The following is a 21363-nucleotide window of genomic DNA, read 5'->3' on the forward strand; positions in this document are numbered from 1 at the left end:
CGGTCTTTCCGCCCACTGTTAGCGGGGAAGACTGTAGCACTGCTTACGGACAACACCACTGCCCTGTGTTACATAAACAGACAGGGGGGGACAGTGTCTCGCAGGCTGTGCTCGCTGGCAGTAGATATCTGGGAGGAGTGCCTCCAATGGGACATTTTTGTAAAGGCTACACATCTGCCCGGGGTCCTCAACATACAGGCGGACTCTCTCAGCAGGGGTGGAGCTTCCCCACACGAATGGGAACTACAATGGAGGTTCCTGGAGCCGGTGTTCCAACTTTGGGGTTACCCGCAGCTGGATGTTTTTGCCACAGCGCAGAACAAGAAGTGCCCCTTGTTCTGTGCCAGGGGAGGTGCGGATCCGGCCTCCTTGGGAGACGGACTTCTACTTCAATGGGAGGGCTGGTTCCTGTACCTGTTCCCGCCCCTACCTCTGCTGACGAGGGTGGTCCACAAGCTAGTGCAGGAGAGGCCACATTGCATCCTGGTGACTCCGTGGTGGCCCCGTCAGAGCTGGTTCTCGATTCTGCTCCAGCAGTCGAGGGGGATCTTTTACCAGTTTCCGGCAGAACCGGACCTGTTGTCGGCCCAGGGCGGGCACGTGTTCCATCACAACGTGCCGCACCTGAAGCTGACAGCGTGGTTCATCGACCACTAGACTTTTCCACCAGGGTCCAGCAGGTGCTCCAAAGCAGCAGGAAACCTTCCACCCGTGCCTCTTATGAGAGGAAGTGGAAGAAGTTTAGTAACTTTGTGGCTGACTCCTTGATGCCGCCGGACTCTGTTGGGCTATCGGCAGTTTTTGAGTTTCTTTTGTCTTTGGTGGACGAGGGACTGGTATTCTCCTCCATCAAGGTCTACTTGGCAGCTATTTCTGCCTTCCATGATTCAGTTGAGGGTTACTCTGTTTTTGCGCACCCGCAGTCCAAAAGGCTCATGAAAGGGCTGTTCCGCCTTCATCCCCCTTCTAGATCCCCTCCACAGTTGTGGGACTTGACTTTGATTTTGGACAAGTTGACTCGTCGTCCCTTTGAACCCATGGCAACGTGTTCCCTGCATCTTTTGTCTTGGAAGACTGCATTCTTAGTTGCCATCACCTCGGCTCGTCGTGTGGGGGAACTCACGGCGATGCGGTGTGACTACCCGTACCTTGCCTTTAGGGAGGCTGGGGTCTCTTTGGCTCCGGACATTACATTTCTCCCGAAAGTGGTTTCCCAGTTTCACCTTAACTTAGAAGTTTGGTTGCCCACTTTTTACCCTAGCCCTTCCTCAGATGAGGAGCGTAGGCTGCATGCATTAGATGTTAAGCGTGCCCTCCTGTTTTATTTGGATCGTTCACGGGGTTTTCGTAAGGACAATCAGCTTTTTGTCTCCTATTCTGCCCCCAAGTTAGGGTCCAAAATTTCGTCTCAAAGACTTTCCAAGTGGCTCACTGAGACGATCAAACTTTGTTATTTGTTGGCTAAGAAGCCTCTACCTGGACCTGTTCGTGGACACTCCACAAGGGCGATGGCCACGTCGGTGGCGTTCCTGAAGGGTGTGTCCCTTTCCGATGTCTGCAAGGCGGCTACCTGGTCTTCTCCGCATGCCTTCATGAAGCACTACGCACTGGACGTGCATGCTCAGCAGAGGACTCGGTTGGGAGCTGCGGTGCTACAGGCTGTTTCTTCGGGCTGACCGTCTTCCCGCCTCCAGGTATGCTTTTGCTTGCTAATCTCCCATGAGTGTGAAGCACAGAGACCACGAAGAAGATAGACAGGTTGCTTACCTGTAACTGTAGATCTTCGAGTGGTCATCTGTGCATTCACACTACCCGCCCTCCTTCCCCACTGCTGACGGTCTCCCTCCAGTAAGGGGCTTCCAGCGGTCAGGAAGGAACTGGCAGGATCCCCGCGCTGGCGCTGGTGGGCATGCGCAGTGGGACGCCCGCGTATGCCCGCTGGCGCCGGGCGCGGAAAAATCCCGGGCTTTTCAGATACCGATTCGGGGATCGGCGCAGGCGCACAATCCCATGAGTGTGAATGCACAGATGACCACTCGAAGATCTACAGTTACAGGTAAGCAACCTGTCTTTTGCTGTTGGGGACCAACATTACCAGTTCCGCTCCCTACCCTTCGGTCTATCAACCACACCAAGAGTCTTCAGAGTCTTCACAAAGTGTATGGCCGTGCTGGCAGCAATACTTCGTCAGCAACAAATTTCCATTTACCGCTACATAGACGACTGGCTCATTGTGGGCCAATCCCAAGAGCAACTTCAACGGGTCATCTCCACCACTCTATCCCTTCTGTCCTCGTTGGGCCTTCAAGTCAACCTGATGAAATCCAATCTTATCCCTATACAGGACATCCAATTCATAGGCGTACGCCTGTCAATGGTACCCCACAAGGCCTACCTCCCTGCAGACAGGGTTCACTACATTCAATCTCTGGCTGCTACCATCATATCCAACCCTACCCAGACAGCCTTCATTTTTCAACGCATGCTGGAACTTATGGCTGCCATGACCTCTGCACTATGCTTTGCGAGACTCCGAATGCGACCTCTGCAATTATGGTTCATACAGACGTTCCACCCACATCAGCAACACCAAATGACTTTACTTACTGTCCCACACCACATTCTTCCAGCGTTGGAATGGTGGACACTGAAAAGTCATCTTCTGGCAGGAATGCCATTCATAAGATTGCCCCCGTCAGCCATTGTCATGACAGATGCCTCACAGTGGGATTGGGGAGCCCACTTTGGCGTACTAACGGTACAAGGACAGTGGATGGCTTACGAAAAATCCCTCCATATCAACTGCTTGGAACTGTTGGTGGTCCACAGAGCACTCAAGTCATTTCTGCCATTCCTTCACGGTCTGCACATCCAGGACACCTCAGACAACGTGCAACTGTGTTTTATATCAACCGTCTACCCGCCTCTACAGACGAGCTTTAGCCCTTTGGCATTGGAACATTGCTCACGACATATTCCTAACATCCATACACCTGCCAGGAAACCAAAATACTCAAGTGGATGCGCTAAGTTGCCAGCTTGTGAACGACACAAATGGACCCTCAACTGCTACTACCTACAAGCAGTCTTCAGGACATTCGGAGTCCCGACCATAGATGCCTTTGCTTCTCAAAGCAATGCTCAATGCCCTCGCTTCTACGCTCGTGGCCTTCCATCAGCGAAATTTGCGGGAGATGCCTTTCTCCACCAGTGGTCAGGACCATTACACTATCTGTTTCCACCTATCCCAGTGATAACGAGAACGCTGCAGAAAATCAGATTGGATCGCACCAACTGTATCCTTATCACTCCCTGGTGGCCTCGTCAGCCATGGTTCACCACACTTCTCCTCCTATCGAATAGTGTGTTCCATCGCTTTCCCCAAGTTCGGGACCTCATTTCTCAACAAGACGGCAAAGTCCTTCATCACAACCCGGAAACTCTGCGACTGACTGCCTGAGTTTCTAGAATTTCCCGCAGAAGTCTGGCATATTCATTTAAACGTCAGAAATCCATCTACTAGGAAATCTTACTCTCAAAAATGGAAGCGCTTTGCACAGTATGCTGTTCAACACAACTACCTTTCTACATCATCTTCTATAGCTCAGATTCTGTCCTACAACTTGTCTCTCTCAAACTCAGGGTTGGCGTACTCTTTAAAGGTTCACCTGGCCGCTATTTAAGCTCTTCATCTACATATTGCAAGATGCACTGTTTTTTCTGATTCTGCTACAAGAGCCTTTCTAAAGGGCATTCTTAATCTTCAACCTCCAATTCGGCAATTGCAACCTACATGGAGGTTATCTCTTGTACTGAGCCAACTGATGAAACCCCCTTTTGAGCCAATGGCATCCATTCCACTGCATCTCTTGTCCTGGAAGATGGCATTACTGGTGGCACTCATATCTGGCAGAAGAGTCAGCAATGTCTGTGCTTTTCATTCGGATCCTCCTTACACTGTCTTCCACCATGACAGAGTGGTTCTATGCCCTGCGTTTCTACCAAAAGTCATCTCACCTTACCATCTGGGAAAGTTGACCACACTGCCCTCATTTTTTCAAATGATGCGGAGCAACGGACCTTACACAATCTTGATGAACGAAGGGCCCTCGCTTTCTATATTGAAAGGACACGTCCTTTCTGTAAGGACTCTAGACTTTTTGTGGCTTGTGGAACACATAAGCAGGGACACAAAATCTCAACTCAGAGGTTCTCAAAGTGGGTTGTAGCTGCCATTATTTTATGCTACCAGTTGGCTAAACAACCCATACCTCAACACCTACGAGCTCATTCCACTCAAGCTGTCTCCACGTCATCAGCCTTTTGTAGAGACGTACCGATGGAGGACATCTGTGCTGCCACTGTCTGGTCTTCTCCATCGACATTTGCCACGCACTTTGCCCTAGACGTTTGTGCTTGGCATGACGTATCCTTCGGGCAAACTGTACTCCGCTCCATCTTTGATTGACGCCCCAGCTTCATGCTCCGTGAGTACAATATTTCTTATTATTTTTCTGCATGTTTAACTTGTATTCTTCTATTACAGCACCAGCACCCACCTCCGTGCACCTCAGCTTACCAGTCACCCATGTGTGGGACTTCATGGAGACCACGATGAAGATAAACAGGTTGCTTACCTGTAACTGATGATCTTCGAGTGGTCATCTGTGCAGTCACACACGCCCGCCCAGCCTTCCCCGCTGCTGGTTATTCTTCTCTCTGCTAACAAATATTTATATACAGCGGCTAGAAGAAACCGGGTGGGTGGAGTGCCTCCCCCTTGCTCCAGGCATGCGCAGTGGATGCCTGCTCCCCAGATCGAAAGGGAATGCGCGCCAAAATTAACGCTTAGGCTAGCTTTGAATTCTCCAAGGTCGGGTTCGATTCCAGACGAAAAACCCATGTGTGTGACTGCACAGATGACCACTTGAAGATCATCAGTTACAGGTAAGCAACCTGTTTTTCCTCAATCACTCAGCCATCAAGTTAACAACTGTTTTATCAGTGTGAACTAAATCAGGGCAATGGGGGGAGGGGAGGGATTTGTTCCAGCAAGTTTATTATTTTACTGTAAATAAGAATAAATGTTCTAGAATGGTTAATATTTACAATTTCACACATACTCAGGAATGGATTAGCAAAGGAATGGACTTCTGAAATAAACCAATAGCTAAAAACAAGGCTAGTATGTAATTTATCTAATTTATCATGGCTTTGTGTTTCCTTTAATTACACAGTAAAGTTAAATTGCTTTCATTTGTAAGGCCTAGTAGCCAGCAGGAGGGGTGGGGTGGGGAGGGAGAGATGGACAATCTGGGCAATTAGTGCCAAAGAAGTGCATGCCAGTCACAGGGGATTTTTCACATTTTGAAAATCTGTGTATGCTCAGAGAGTATTACCCTGCTGCTGAATTCCTTGAACATTTCTGAAGGAATACCCCCCTGACTCCTGTCCTGTCCCTGGCTGCAGGAAGAAGACATCTCCTGGTTTGCCTGGCAATGCTTAAAAATATTTTCCTGTTAGGTCTTTTTAAATTTGCCTAATGGGTTAAAGGGAGGGCTGTTAGGGGGGGGGCTACTTTGAGTTGGGGGGCAGGCTGCCCTTGCCTAGGCATTTTTTAAAAAAGTTTAATTGCTTTGTTGGGGGACCTAGGGGGTTGATAGTCATTTGTGCTGTTTGTTGTTTAAAAGTCATATTATCTGATCTGAAGTTAAATAATTTCCACTGTTGTTTAAGTTATATATTATCTGAAGTTAAATCATATGTAATCTGTCTCTGCCTGTTCTGTGGTAGTTTAGAATCTGAAATTTCTTTAAAGAGGTTTTAAAACTTAGCGTGTTGTACTTTCTCTGTGTGGGGCCTGGCCTGCCCTGGCCTCCTTGGGCTGGTGCTGTGCTGGGGGAATGACCTGTGGCTGTCTGCCTTGTTATTGATACTGTTGAGGTTTTTGCATTTTGTTTGGGTTTTTTGCATTTTGTGTCTGCCTTGGAATTTCTTAAAAGGTTTGAGACAGCAGTGCTCCTGGTTGTTGTTGTTTTTTTCTGTGTATGCTGCCTGCCCATGTTATGTGTGAAGGTCTTCCTGTCTGCCTTCACAGAGCTTGTTCATGTGGTTGGCTTGCTTGACTGAGGCCTGCAGTTAGCCTAGATAACAACAGTTGTTTCACAGTTTTTTTAAAATTATCCTGTTGGACTTGAACTGTTTCTGAGTCCTAGGTCTAACTGTGTAGTGGGTGATTATTGTGTTTTGGTGCAGATTTATTCTACTGCACTGCACCAGTTGTGTTAATAGATGTTACTGTAAGTTTCTCAGCCCTGCAAGGTTGCTTTTTCAGGGGGAGGCCAGTTGTAGATTTCTGTTTAGTGGGTGCTGCTAGAAAAGGTTTTTAAATTTTTGATTTCCACAAGGTTGCTTTTCAGGAGCAAGACCAGCCGGTTGGTCTGCTGCCTGAGACTGTGTGGCTTGCTAGTTCAGCAACTGCTCTGTGCTGGACCTGACTGAATGCTGTCTGCCTCTTGTGTTGCCCTGAGTGTTGCTCAGTGGATGCTTCTGGGTTTTTACAACTTAGTTAGGGCTGTTATTAGGCTTTTAAAAATAATTAGGGTCTGAGACAGGCAATCCTTTGAGTAACATTGTTGGCATAGAGTAGGCCAGATTAGATCTTAAAAGCAGGAGATCTCCAGGCCCCACCTGAAAGCTGGCAACCCTAATTTAAGCAGCTGTTTTCTTTGGGGGAGCTGATCTCTGCCACCTGGAGAGCACACCAGCTCTCATCTGGAGAATGGCAACAATGGTTCCCCAGAAAATCCCTCCTACCCAATTTGATCTTCGTCCTTTTTTTTTTTTTTAGTGGAGGGGCAATGCCATAGTAGCATTGCCTCTGCTGGGCACATGGACTGGTTCTGTTGCTGACTGAAAAAACACTGTTTTTTTAGGTAAGAGAGTCTCTCATTTGACCTTAGTGACCAAGGTCAATGACCAAAGGAGAGCCAGTTTAGTGTAGTGGTTAAGTGTGTGGACTCTTATCTGGGAGAACCGGGTTTGATTCCCCACTCCTCCACTTGCACCTGCTGGAATGGCCTTGGGTCAGCCATAGCTCTGGCAGAGGTTGTCCTTGAAAGGGCAGCTGCTGTGAGATCCCTCTCCAGTCCCACCCACCTCACAGGGTGTCTGTTGTGGGGGAGGAAGGTAAAAGAGATTGTGAGCCGCTCTGAGACTCTTTGGAGTGGAGGGCGGGATATAAATCCAATATCGTCTTCTTTTTCTCCACAATTGAAACTAATGGAGTTTTTGCAGCCATTGATTTCAGTTAGGATAGGGGCACCCTCTTTGGGTGCCCATAGGATTGGACCCCTTGGTCCAATCTTTTTGAAACTTGGGGGTTCTTTTGGAGAGAGGCTCCAGCAGGTACCCAGCAAATTTGGTGCTTCTCATCAAACTCCCTCCCCCTTCCCCAGCCGATGGAATGTACTCTGAGGGATTTTGTCATTAACTAAAATGACCCTTAAAGCATAATGGAGCTGAAAAAAATTGGGAATACTGATTTTTTTTTTAGGTTTTTCCCCTTTACCTAATATGAGATTCAGCTTTCCAAGGGAATAATGTTGTTGTTTTTTTGTTTAATCAACTCAAAACCGATTTTTAATGAATTTTTTTTCCCATGCACACCCTAGTTGCTGTTTAGGGTGAGTGCCTGCTTTGGGTGGGTTAGGGTTTTCTTTTGTGATGGTGTGTGTGGGGGGGGAGTGTTGGTCAAGTCTTTAGAAGTTAAAATTTTGTGCAGGGTTTAAAAGCTTGTAGAAATACTTCAATATATTCTTTCAAGATATTACTATATTATTGCTGTTATTATTTTGTTGTTGGATGGGGGCAAGGTGTTTTGTTCACCGTTAATTGTTTGGTTAAATTTCTGAATACAAGTTGTATTAGTGGTTGTTGGCAAATTAAATTATTGTTACTGTTTTGTGGACATTAACAGATGTTTTAAAAGAGTTTACTGGTGTTTCTTTTGTTGCTTGGGGGTAGATGGGCAACTGCTGTTGTGGGGTTTGATTCTCCTGGATACTGTTGTTTTTTGTTGCTTTTTTTTGCACCATGTGATTTGTTGTGAACGTAGGATTGATTTTTTAAAGTTCCTTTTCCCCCCATTCTGGTTGCTGCGGAGGGGACTGCTGGTAGGTTTCAGTGGGTTGCTGTGTTTCTCTGTGTTGTTTTGTCTTATACAGACTTGGGTTTTTGCCCTTTTTCCTGGGTGGGCCTTGCAGCTGGTGTTACTGATACAGTCTTGTGCTACTCTTTGTGACTTGCTTCCTCTGGTTGCCTGATGACTCTCTCTGTCATTGTTGCAGTTTGAAATCAGGTTTGGGTTCAGTTGATTTTGACCTTATTGGGGGGCATTGTTGTTGGGTTGGTTGATGGTCAAAAAGTACCAGTTAGGGTCAAGATGCATAATAAGACCTGGGTGTTCACAGAGTATAGCTAAGAATGGAGCAAGGGAAGACTACAGCAGCATCCAACTACAGACCTGTACACCTAAATGTGAGACACTGACATTTAGAAGTGTGCCAGTGGCACCTCAAGACAAGCAAAGGACAATGCTATATAAGCTCTGATATAAGCAACACCAGAGCTCTGTGAGATTCAATGAAAAGAGTGTCCCCTCGTATTTCATATAGGGGGGATTTGTTGCCAGGAAGCACCATTAGAATCTAGGTGCCAAAATGACAGAGTAGTAACTGCAGCTAGAAGTGGATAAACATATTAAAGAAGAGCAAAAAAGCTCTTTTTTGGATTCAGAACAGGTACTGATGGGGTTAATAACATGCCTGAGAACTAAGTTTGACTGCAGTGGCACCTTTAAGACCAACATAATCTGTTTTCTGTGAAAAGCTGAGAACTAAACAACTTAGTTATTAATTATTATGTCTACTGATATAGGAAGCCGATATCTCTGTTATGTTCTGGGGGTTCCATTGTGTTGACTGTTTTATGATGACTGGTCTCTCAGCTTCGTTGTAATAGAAAAAGAATGCTTCTCACTTTGGGAATGCGCCATGCCAGAACCAAGATATAGGATAAGTATGGTGCGATGACAGGTTCCCAAGATACTTGCTTTTAAAATAAGAGCAGAGGTGATATTTACATGCCACTTGGCATGTCGGTCAAGGTTCCCCTTGAGCAGCCTTGATTTTTCATCAGCTTCTTTTAAAACCCAAGTGCCCTAGTTTCAAGATTTTCTTTCGGTGATGAACAACAAGTGGAATGTTGAGGGATTCCACACAGGTATTTCTTCTGTGGGGCTGTGGTTCAGTGAGCAGATGCTTGACATGCAGAAAGTCCATTCCCCATCTCTGCTGCATGGCAGTAGGGCATTCAATGCACTGGTTCTGTGCAGCAGTCCTTGCAGAGAGCCATCACCCCAATTTTTGAATGAGAGAGATTCTTTAGTTTGATCTAATGTACTGTTTGTGCCAATGACAGTAGCATGGTGGCACTGGTTCTGCTCGGGGACATGGCACTGCCTACGGGGGAGAGGCTCCTGCAGCTGCTCTGCAAATTTGGGGGCTCTCCCTCAAACCCTCTATTAGAATGGAGGGTGCTCAGAGAGTGTACAGAGGTGGAAGATGCTCAGAGAGCGCTACAGAGACTGTGCGCTGGCCAGAAGCCCTCCCCTGCCCCTCTCTGATGTTTGGAAATATCAGAGAAGGGCGAGAAAGGCTCCTGGTGGCACGCAGTCTTTGTATCGATCCCTGAGCGTCCTCTGGGCAGAGGACACTTAGGGAGTGCTACAAAGACAGTGTGCTATCCAGAAGCCCTCCCCCGCCCCTCTCAGATGTTCGGAAACATCAGAGAGGGGTCGGAAAGTCTCCTGGTGGTGTGCAGTCTTTGTATAGCTCCCTGAGCATCCTACACCTGGAGGACACTCAGGGAGTGATACAGAGACTGTGCGCCAGCAAAACTTGGCCATTTGCCTATGGTACTGGGCCGGGAGGGACTGATTTGGCATGCTCCCAAGCCCGGCGTCCTAGGCAAATGTCTAGAGTGCCTAGTAGGAGGGCCGGCCCTGGGGGATATGGAGAGTTGGAGGGAGGAGACATCTTCCCTCCTTATGTGGAATCACCATTTTTGCTCTCAGATCATGATTAGCATCTTTGACCACCTTCTTAGTAATGTAGACACAGAGATCTGGAGAAGCCCCATTGATGATAATGGATGGAGGGGGAAGAAAGAGTCACCTTCTAAATAAGGGGTGTCAAACACATTTGTTACAAGGGCCAGATTTGACATAAATGGGACTTTGTAGGGCCAGGCTATGCATATCATAGAATGTAATGCCAGGTAGTGGAGATATAAACTTTATAAAGGATACAGAGAAACATAATTCAAGATACTATTTACTTCTGTATCTTTGGTATTTTGGAGCTCCCTTCCCACAGTCATAGCTGGAGGTGGGGAGGCACACTGTTACGATGATGTTTGTTTGGGCCTCCTGGCCTTAAGAAGCAGAGAGAGAAAGTATTGGTGGTTCCAATGAGCTTAGAGAGCTTCTGCTGTCAGCCCTGACTGCCCCAAAGTCCTGCTGCTTACACCCCATCCATACTGGGGTTTTGGCAGGGGAGAGGAGAGCAGCTGCTGAAGGAGAGGCAGTTAAGAGTCATCATGGAGGTTTGTACTGGAGGTGCAAAGGATGAAGGTGTTGTGCTCTCCTGTTGTAGTGGCTCCATTGTAGAGGCTGCCTAAGAACAGACTATCTGAAGCAGTTTTTGATTTTTTGTTCCAGGTGCTTCTGCTAGAGGGAGGCACAAGGAGTTGAGGATTATTTCTTTTGGTGTTTCAACATTGTGTCCTTCTTATCCCTTAATGAAGCAAGAGAGCTAGAAACTTAACCACCCACTTAGTGGGCAGGACATGAACTGGGGAGGTAGAGTGCCTCCTTAGTTTAAGTAGAAGCCTTTGCAAAAAATTGCACATAGCACAAGGAGGAGGGACAACCCCCACACAAAGATACTTTCCTCCATTGGTTGGTGAATATGATTTTATCATGTGTGTTTTAAATTATTAACCAACGTGGCACTTGTGAGAGAAGAAAGCAAGATATTAATTTTACAAACAAATCAATAAATAATAATTTTCCAACATGGCCCCCCTTCAGTGGCCTGCTGAGGATATAAGTAAAAGAATAAAGAAGGAGCAATTTATGCAGACATACATACTTACCAAGTTATTCTATCAATCCTCTTTCACTATTATACTTCAGGCAACCTGGCTCGAACAACTGAGTGGCTCCGCACAGCAGCAGCTAAAGTATCAAGTTCTGATTTGCTACCATCTTCTTCCAACTCTGAGACCAGTGGATCATCTGTTCCGCTACATGAAGTGGCTGCTGGAGAAGTTTCAATCTGTAGTCCTACTGCTGTGTTAAACCAAGCATACATGGACTTGTTGCATTGGGAGCCAGGAAAAGACTATCCTGAAGTAAGAGGACCATATGCATATTATTACTCAGACAGCTATGGTGTACTTTCATGGGGGTCCCTTAAGACATGTAGCATAATATTTTGCAATTAACAGATGCAGTACTTTTTCTCTTGTTCTCCCTCTGAGGCGGAGGCCATCTCTGTGGGTTATTCCCATCCATCCTTCAGGGAGGCAGGAAATATTTTTTTCTACTTCCTGTTGGTGCCTTCAGAATGACCCGCCCTTCAGTTCTTTTCCTGCCTCTACAGGGAGAGCAGCTTAGATCAGGCCTTGCCTTTATCTAACTCTTAAACTCTAGATTTTTCTTACATATTTTCGCTCATAACTACCTTTATATACTTCCTTTAATTCCTTCACTGTTCTGCCTTATATTCTAATTCATTTTGGTGAAGACTAACAAAATCTGCTGCATTCTCCCTCACAGAAGAATGTTCCTCCATGTTCTGTGTTTCCTTTCTATATCTTACCACTTTTCTCCTCTGCCTCCCTTCCCCTCTCTCTTCAGAGGCCTACAGAGGATCAATACTCTTTTGCACTTTTGAAGTGCTCCTGCATAATATTTTTTCTCTCACAAAATGGTGGAGGCAGAACACTCAGAGGCTTTTCTGACTGACAGGGAGTCAGAGGCGTCCGCAGCTGTGATTGATGCATACCTTTTAGGCAGGGCCGACATGCCTTTGTGGCTTGTTCATGCTGTCCGTCTCGACGGAGCCCAGCAGTCAGCGACACTGGTGGCCAAGTGACCAGGCCAAGAAGTGCCATCTACTTTCAGGTGGGGCCAGCATGCCTTCGTGGCTTGTTTGTGCTATCCATCTCAACAGAGCCCAGCGGTCAGTGACAGCGGCAGCCGAATGACAGGCCAAGAAGCGCTGTTTGCTGGTAGAGCATGCCAGTCCTTCAGGGCTGTCAGTAGCTGGTGGCGGCCATTTTGGAGGCTCAGAGTCTGCATCAACTCCATTCCCTCCACATCAACTGGCCCTGGCAATGGCTGACAGTGACAGAGGTGCCTGTTCAGCATACCAGATGGAGCAGGGTCCTCACAGAGCCGCATTCCTCAGTGGTAAAGTACCCAATTCGGGGAGTTTCTTTATTCCACATTGGGATGATGTGAACCTTCTGCAGAAACCTGCAAGAGGGGATGGCTTCTTTCTGCTCTAAGATGTCACTTATTTCACAGGGCTCTGATCAACCTCCTCAAACTTCTCAGCCCCTCCTGCCCTTGGCCACTAAGGCACCCAGGTAGGCTGTTACCCATACAAAGATATGGAGAAGCCCTGGAGCAGAACCTAGGATCTTCTTCGTGGTTTCTGTGCAGTCCCACATATGGGTTTATCCGCCAGGATCGAGCCCAACCTCGGAGAATTCAAAGCAATCCTTAAGCATTAATTTTAGCGTGCCTTTCCCCTCGTCCCGGGGAGGAGGCATCGTCTGAGCATGCCTAGACGAGGGGGAGGCGCCTAATCCACTCAGTTTCTTCTTTACCGCCGTCCGGAAAACACCCACCTCGCTGATCTCCCGCTTTCATTGCAATCCTTCAGATTTCTCGAATCCTACACGTTCCTCGTCTTCTCTTCATTCTTCAACTGGTATCGTTAAAAAAAAAAGGTCTTTATCTTTCGTCTTTCTCCGTTTCCCCCCCCCCCTTCCCCCTCTCCGGGCGGATGGAAGGGAAGGAAAAGATCACTTTTAAAAGGTGCATCCGCTGTGCTGCGAAAATCCCGTCTACTGACGGCCACTCTCTCTGCCTTTTTTGCCTCAGCGAGGCACACCGTACAGACTCCTGCGTGCATTGCAGTCAGTTCGGCAAACAGGCCAAGAAAAACCGCGCGGCAAGACTCAAAAGCCATTTGCTAGAGTCATCATTGCGCCCAGTAATGTTGCACGCCTCGAGCTCGCAGACCTCCCCATCCTCCTTAACTCAAAGGGGAAGGTCTCAACCGGTGGCTTCCGTGGCTTTGGTTCCCAGCAAGCCTAAGTCTGGGAAACACCTAAAGAAGTCTGACGATTCCAAGAAGCGGCACCGCACCGAGTCGACCTCGAGAGACCCCTCGGGTCCGAAGTCTCCTAAAAAGCCTAAGGCAAGCCATAAACCTCCGGATCAAACTTCAGCGACTCGACCTCCGACGCCTCACCCGGCTACGGTTTCTGCGACCTCGATTCAAACAACTCTGGCCTCGAAATCGACCTCGACTCCTGCCATTACGCCACGCGAAATCGTCCGCATCAGCTCTAGATCACCTTCGGTGCATGAGTCCCTTCCAGATCAGATATTAAGCACTGAGTCTCCGGGTTCGACGAAAAGCCAGCGCCTCAATATCTTAGACACGCATTCCTTTCGAGAAGTCTCAGCCCCTCGACAGACAATAATGGCACCTTCACTTACGAGAGCACTGTTGACTCCGAGAGAGATCCCTCTTCGCATCCGAGAGAGAAGATCCAGAAGCGGTCGCAGAGACCGCTACTATTACTACACTCCATCGAGGTCTAGGTCACCATCTCCTCGTAGGTACCGAAGATACCGCAGATCACCTTCTCCAGTGGTCCCAGGAGTGGGCCAATCCTCACTCTTGGGAATCATAGCTCCTCCCTTTGATAGCAGGGCTTAACAAACTTGACCCGGAGGGGAGGTGCTTGATCCTCAGAAACTCAGTTTCTTTAGCCCTGCCATCGAAGCAGGACGTGCTATAGAGCCCCTTTGTGGCTCCTGGCCCGGTACATTATAGAAAGAAATAAAGAAGAAGAAGAACAAGAGGAACATACCTATTGAAAATTTCCTGGACGGCAGAAGGGAAGGCAAGAGCTCCCTCTTGTGGCCGTTCTGGGAGGCACTCTTCCTCCCGCGTTTTTTCCAACGACGCCAGAGGAGCCTCGGAGTGAGGCACGAGCGCGCGAAGCCCTCCCTCTGCTCTTTCCAGCCTGGTGGACGTGCCGAAGGCTGTTGATCGTTCCTTCTCCCAGTCGTCCTGCAAAGGCACTCTGGCAAACCCAGGGGCCTTGGGGACAAAGGAATTAAGGGAGAGGAGGAGAGAGGGAGCGAGCAGCTGGGAGAGGACTCGTGTTAGCACGCAGCCCTCCTGGAACGACGGAGGCAGAAGCTTTTGGAAACCCAGCAGCGGTAAGGCTTGCATTGGGAAAGCTCTGCAGAGTGGTGGGGGATTTGAGGAGGTCAGTTGACCTAGCCCTTATGATCCCATCCCCAGGAAGCCTCCAGAAGAGGAAAGTTTTATGTTGGGAGCTACTGGCAGCCAGTTATGGTTTTCAGCGCTTCCCCCCCCCCCACTTCCCCCCTCCCATTCATTCCCTATCCCTTAGCCTCTCTGGCATAGAGAGGTCTGGCTATCTATTTGGCCATTGGGAAAAGGGGAAGGAAACAAAGCAAGGGAATGTTTGGTTTTTTGTTAAGAGGATTCCAGTGTTGAGCCGGTGGGGGAAAGGAGTGTATGGAGGGGCTTACTTTGGCGGGAATGGAAGCCATTTTGGTTGTGCCTTCTTTTGTTATTGCAGGGCCATACATTCTAAGATGGCCACTTCCACCAGATTCCCCAAGGGAGCTGTAATGGAGGAGGGCACTTGTGATCTGGAGCTGGCTGATTCACCAGCACAGGAAGAGAGGGCAGAAGTTCATCATGATGATATTTCTGCAGATGAGGCAAAGTCTAATCTTCTATCCTGGATACAAGAAATAGTTAGAAAGGAGGTCCAGGCAGCCTCTGTGGCTACTCCAACCCCCCCACTCAAAAGAACATCCAAGACTAAACACTTAGAGGCTGATAAGGAAGAGGAAAGTTTTTCCCCTAGACCTCTTAAGCGCAGCAGGACAGAGATACGCTCCTGTCCCTCTGATCAAGAGGAAGAGGATTCTGACTTATCGGATGCCTCTTCATCTCCAGATACTGGGGAACTCTCTGAGGAAGAGGAGGGGGTAGCCTCTACTCATTCCAAACTTTTTCCTGCAGATGTGTATACACGCTTACTCCCAAAGGTGATTAGAACGCTGCAGATTCAGTACACCCCCAAATGCAAAGATGAGGAGGATACAGAGTTTCCTTTGGGTATGGAAGACATCATTCCAAAATCAGGGGCCAAACCCCTACAGGTGCCATTGCCGTCAGGTTTCTTTTCTATTATCAGGTCAGAGTGGGAGCACCCGGCCAAGCCGAAAACAGTTTCTTCTAATTTTTCCAAGTTCTTTTCATTCATCCCAGAGGCGGCTAAGAGGCTGAAGTTACCGGTGGTGGATGACCCGGTCAATAGTTTGGCTTCTAATTCCATACTCCCGATGGATGCAGATGGAATGCCAAGGGACCCTACGGATAAACGCATTGAGCAGGCTCTGCGGAGGGATTTTGAAGCCTCGGCCAGCTCTTTGAAGGTGTCAGCCACCACGTCTCTCTTCTGTAGAGCTTCATATATTTGGCTATCTGACCTGGCTAAGAGGGATGACCTGCCTAAGGACGTCAAGGACTCTCTTAAAAAGATAACATTAGCCACGGCTTTTGCATCAGACTCTACTCTGGAAGCGGTTCAGCTGTCAGCTAGAGCTATGGCCTGTAGCGTTACGGCCAGAAGAAATACCTGGCTACGAAATTGGGATGCGGATCCTTCGGCTAGAGCTAAGGTTGCTGCAGTTCCGTTTAAAGGGTCCTCACTCTTTGGAGAAGGTTTGGATAGATACCTTATTGAGGACAGAAATAAGAAAAAAGTTCTGCCATCCAAACGACGAGATAACAGGACGAGACAAAGGTTTCAGTCCTTTCGTGGCAATAGGAGAGAGTCCAGGCAAGCATCCTTCAAGCCATATAGAACAAAGTGCCAGTCGAAGCCTAGAGAAGGTAGACCTTCCTTCACGGGGAAACAGAACCAGCCCGCTAAAGGCCAAAAGAAGCCCACCTCAGCGTGACTGGGACGAGTCCACGGACACAAGTCAGATAGGGGGACGACTTCAGAGATTCTCCCATGTGTGGCATCAAACAGTTTCAGACAGATGGGTGTTGGACACAGTGACCAACGGCTACTCTCTGGAGTTTTACTCCCCCCCCCCCGACACCGTTTTTTGGAAGAACAAAGATCACAGTCTCCCGAGAAGCATCGAACACTACTGCTAGCCATCGACCATCTAGTTTCGATAGAAGCCATCGAACCAGTACCTCCGTCAGAGAAATTTCAAGGCACATACTCAGTCTTTTTCGTGGTACCCAAAAAGAATGGGGATGTTCGGGCGATACTGGATCTGAAGTGGGTGAACAGGTCGGTTGTCACAAAAAAGTTCCGGATGGAGACACTGAGGTCCATACTTCTTGCCATCCAGCGGGGGGACTTCATGGCCTCCATAGATCTGTCGGAAGCCTATCTTCATATCCCAATCGCCAGGGGTCATCGGAAGTTTCTTCGTTTCTCTTACGACGGGCGCCATTTCCAATACAGAGCCTTGCCTTTTGGGCTCAAGTCGTCTCCCAGGGTGTTCACAAAAGTTCTGGTCACTCTGGTGGCAGCCCTCAGGTTACAGGGGGTGTCGATTTTTCCTTACCTGGACGACGTTCTGGTCAAGGCCCCGTCGGCGGAGCAGACGAAGAAACACCTCGACCTGACCATGAGGCTGCTCAGGGCGCATGGGTTCGTCATAAACATTCAGAAGAGTTTCTTGCTTCCTTCCCAGTCTCTGACGCACCTAGGTGTTCAGATCGATTCCAACAAGGACAAGGTTTTTCTGACTCCGGAGAGACAGACAAAGATTTTACAGCTGATGGCAGAAGTCAAGCAAAGGAAGCGAGTCAAACTGATGCTACTGGCAAAATTACTGGGAATGCTGGTCTCGTGCCAGGACATCGTTCAGTGGGCGCGTTTTCACACGAGGCCACTTCAGAAATTTCTTTTACCTTTTCAGAAGCAAATAGGTGCCAGAAGCTCGATCTCTCTGACACTGCCAGCCGACCTATCGAGAGCCCTCGAGTGGTGGCAGACTCCCAGCCTTTTTTCCTTGGGGCAGGAGATGCGGGAACCCAAGAGAGTGGTGGTGACCACAGACGCCAGTCTTTTTGGTTGGGGAGCTCACATGTCCGGAGCAGTAGCGCAGGGTCAGTGGAGCGACCAGGAAGCCAGGGAAAGCATAAACCTTCTGGAGTTGAGAGCCATACGTCTGGCCATGCTTCACATGAGACAATGGGTGGTCGGGACTCACGTCCTGATACAAACAGACAATATGACGGCAAAAGCCTATGTAAATCGCCAAGGCGGCACCAGACACAGAAAGCTACAAGACGAAGCGGAGGCCCTTTTCAGGTGGGCGGAAGGTCATCTTCTGTCCATCAAAGCCACACACGTGGCAGGAAAAGACAATGTGGTGGCAGATTGGCTGAGCCGACAGGCGCTGAACCAGTCGGAATGGTCACTTCACCACGAGACATTTCGCGAGATTTGTCAAAGATTCGGGACACCGAGTGTGGACCTGTTTGCGTCGGACGACAATCATCAGGTGCCACAGTATTTCTCAAGGACAAGAAGCAGAGGAGCAGTTGCCATCGACGCTCTAAATTCAGACTGGCCGAGGACTCTATTGTATGCCTTTCCTCCGTTCCAAGTCCTCCAAAGGTTTTTGCAGAGGGTCCAGGAACAGAAAGCGGAGGTGATTGTGGTGGCCCCCTTTTGGCCTCGGAGAGCCTGGTTCCCGGAACTGCAAAGACTGTCAATAGTAGAGCCATGGCAGATTCCTACGAGATGGAATCTACTTTCTCAGGGCTGCCTGCAGCATCCGCGACCAGAAATGTTTCAGCTCACTGTTTGGAGATTGAGCGGCAGCAGTTAGTTAGGCTAGGTTATTCCACTCCAGTAATAGACACCATGTTGTCCTCTAGAAAGGCTTCAACTAACAGAAGCTATAATGTCACTTGGCAGATTTTTCATGCCTGGTGTGTGGTTAAAGGGGAAGATCCTCTACAGGCCTCGGTCTCCGTGGTGTTGTCTTTCCTACAGGAGGGACTAGAGAAAGGCCTTAGTACCAGTACACTACGTAGACAGGTGGCGGCCATAGCAGCGGTGAGGGGATCTAAGAAGGGCAATGCTATTTCAACACATCCACACATCCGGAGGTTTCTGAAGGGGGTGGCTTTGCTTAATCCACCGCAGGTCCATAGATTCCCATCGTGGAATTTGAACACGGTGTTGAAGGCTCTCTGTGGCAAGCCCTTTGAGCCTATGGCATCATGCAGCCTGAAGTTGCTCACCTTTAAGGTGGTATTCTTAGTGGGTATCACTTCGGCGCGTAGAGTGTCAGAGCTTCAGGCTCTGTCCATACATAAGGATTTGTGTGTATTCCACCAGGATAAAGTTGTGCTCCGCACTGATCCGGCCTTTGTGCCAAAGGTGAATTCCCGTTTCCATAGGGCAGAGGACATTGTGCTTCCCTCTTTCTGCCCTAATCCGGTTCATGAGAAGGAGAAGGCATGGCACTGTCTGGATGTTCGCAGAGCCCTTAGCTTCTATCTGGACAGAACCAAGGACTTTCGCCGGTCTGATTCCTTGTTTGTTTCTTTCAGGGCTGCAGACACTGGGCGCAAGGTATCGGCCTCCACCATTAGCAGGTGGATCAGGGGGTGCATTAGTGAGGCCTATAAGGCAACAGGACTGGAGCCCCCGGTAGGGGTGACGGCTCATTCACTTAGAGGGGCTGCTACTTCAGCGGCCTATAGGGCTTTTCCATCCCTGGAAGTGGTGTGTAAGGCGGCTACTTGGAAGTCGGTTCACTCCTTCACTAGGCACTACAGGATTGATAAGGTGGCTTCGGCTGAGGCTGCATTTGGAAGGAAAGTCCTCCAACACGTGGTCTCTGGGCAAAGCTGAGAGGCCCGCCCTGGGACACGGCTTTTTTATGTCCCAAGAGTGAGGATTGGCCCACTCCTGGGACCACTGGAGAACGGAAGATTCTTTTCACTCACCGTGAAGTCTTCCTTCTCTGTGGTCCCGGAGTGGTCCAGTCCTACCCACCCAGTTGTGTATAAAGGGTTTCAGCTTTGACCTGGGACCACGGGGTTGGAAGTCGCAACTGAATCCGGTGTAGTACACTGTTAGGTTTGGGTTTTTTCCGCCATAGAGCCCTTTAGACAGGGGCTCAGGATATGTGTAGGAGAGGGTTGTGTTTGTTCCCTGGAAATTTCCTTTCTCCTATTTATGTTGGAGTTATACTTAGGGAGGTGTGTTAGCTGGCAGACGATCTGAGTTTCTGAGGATCAAGCACCTCCCCTCCGGGTCAAGTTTGTTAAGCCCTGCTATCAAAGGGAGGAGCTATGATTCCCAAGAGTGAGGACTGGACCACTCCGGGACCACAGAGAAGGAAGACTTCACGGTGAGTGAAAAGAATCTTCCGTTCTCCCAGCTTATACCAACGTCGCGCCCGTGAGCACTCTCGATCCCGTGAGGACTCTCGACACCGGGAAATGTCCTACTACTGAGATCGTTCACGCGAAGACACTTGTCCGCGTTACAGAGACACCCCTCCACGCCAGGAGCATTTATACCACGATGACCGCCCCCAGTACCGTGAACATGCTACTCATTATGACCCGGAGCTGAAACCACTGTCACCAGCTGCATCAACCTCCAGCGAACCCACTGCACTGCGAATACAGCATCCGCGCCAGAACAAACCATCAAAACTCCAGACGTTGATACCCAAGAAGACTCTGAGGCAGAACAATCTATATCGTCCCACTCCTCAGCCTCAGGTCTGCACTCTCCAGCATCAGATATTGCCAAACCATCTGACCTCTCTCCATCTGAGGGACCTAAGTCTTACCTAGACTTACTATCCAATATGGTGAACTCCCTCAATGTGAAGCTTACAACTGACGTGCCTAGAGTCTCAGACGTAGTCTACGACCTGGTGCACGCGGACCTCCCTGCAGGTTCATCTTTTCCTGTGCTTCCAGTCCACCTGGAAACATTAAAAGAAGCCTGGTACAAACCAGCCTCTGTACCACCAACGTCAAAGAGGGTCGAATCGCTCTATAAAGTTCATGCCCCTGAATCTAAGTTCCTCTTCAATCATCCTGCACCAAACTCGATGATAGTTCACTCCTCGTCCAAATCCAAACAAACAAGACACCCTGTTCCTCCTGAGAGGGCAAGAAGCTTGACACAATTGGGAGAAAAATCTACTCCCTTACCACTGCCACCACTAAAATTCATAACTATATGGCATACTTCTCAGCATATGCATTCAATCTGACGACTTAACTTAATACCCTAGTTACATCTCTACCAGAGACAGCACAAAAACAAGCCTCTCATGCCCTACAGGAATTCGCGAGGGTTAGCAAACAACAAATCAATACGGCACGTCACGCAGCTCAGTGCTCCTCTAGAACCCTAGTATCTGCAATTGCCCTACGCAGACACGCATGGCTCAGGTCCTCATCTTTACAACCGGACATTAAGTTTAAAATTGAGGACTTACCCTTTGATGGGCAAGGCCTATTCAATGCCACAACAGATGATATCTTGACCAATGTAGATGACAGCAGGAAAAGGGCTAAGAGGCTGGGAGTCACCCAACCACAGTCCCTAGCTATGCGACAGAAAACCAAATTACTATAAGCGCTCCAGATCACCACGTCAGGCCGAACCATGGAGGCGCAAGCCTCCTCAGGCAAAACAACCCTTTCAGCAGAGGGCACGCCCTCAAACTTCAAAGAAGGCAACACCGACCAATAAACAGTCTCTTTGACTCCCCCACTCCTCTCCGACAGCCCCAACATTGCCCAGACATCAGACTGCAGCTGTTCTACCACAACTGGGAGTCCATAACATTGGACTCTTGGGTCCTGACAATCATCCAAAATGGGCACACCGTAGAGTTCAATTCGACTCCAAGACACCACAGGTTCATAGCTA

General features: G+C 48.7%; 1 protein-coding gene across 2 annotated transcripts in view; it reads left to right on the plus strand.

The window, feature by feature from the left end:
• Positions 1-21363, plus strand: part of TCP11 (t-complex 11) — a 154361-nt gene that overhangs the window by 100362 nt on the left and 32636 nt on the right. For both annotated transcript variants that reach the window (XM_060231473.1, XM_060231474.1), the window contains exon 7: positions 11258-11475. In XM_060231473.1, the coding sequence (XP_060087456.1) occupies positions 11258-11475 (218 nt within the window). The remainder of the gene's footprint in view (positions 1-11257; positions 11476-21363) is intronic.

Source organism: Heteronotia binoei, chromosome 2 (assembly GCF_032191835.1).
Source record: "Heteronotia binoei isolate CCM8104 ecotype False Entrance Well chromosome 2, APGP_CSIRO_Hbin_v1, whole genome shotgun sequence".
Lineage (NCBI taxonomy): Eukaryota > Metazoa > Chordata > Lepidosauria > Squamata > Gekkonidae > Heteronotia > Heteronotia binoei.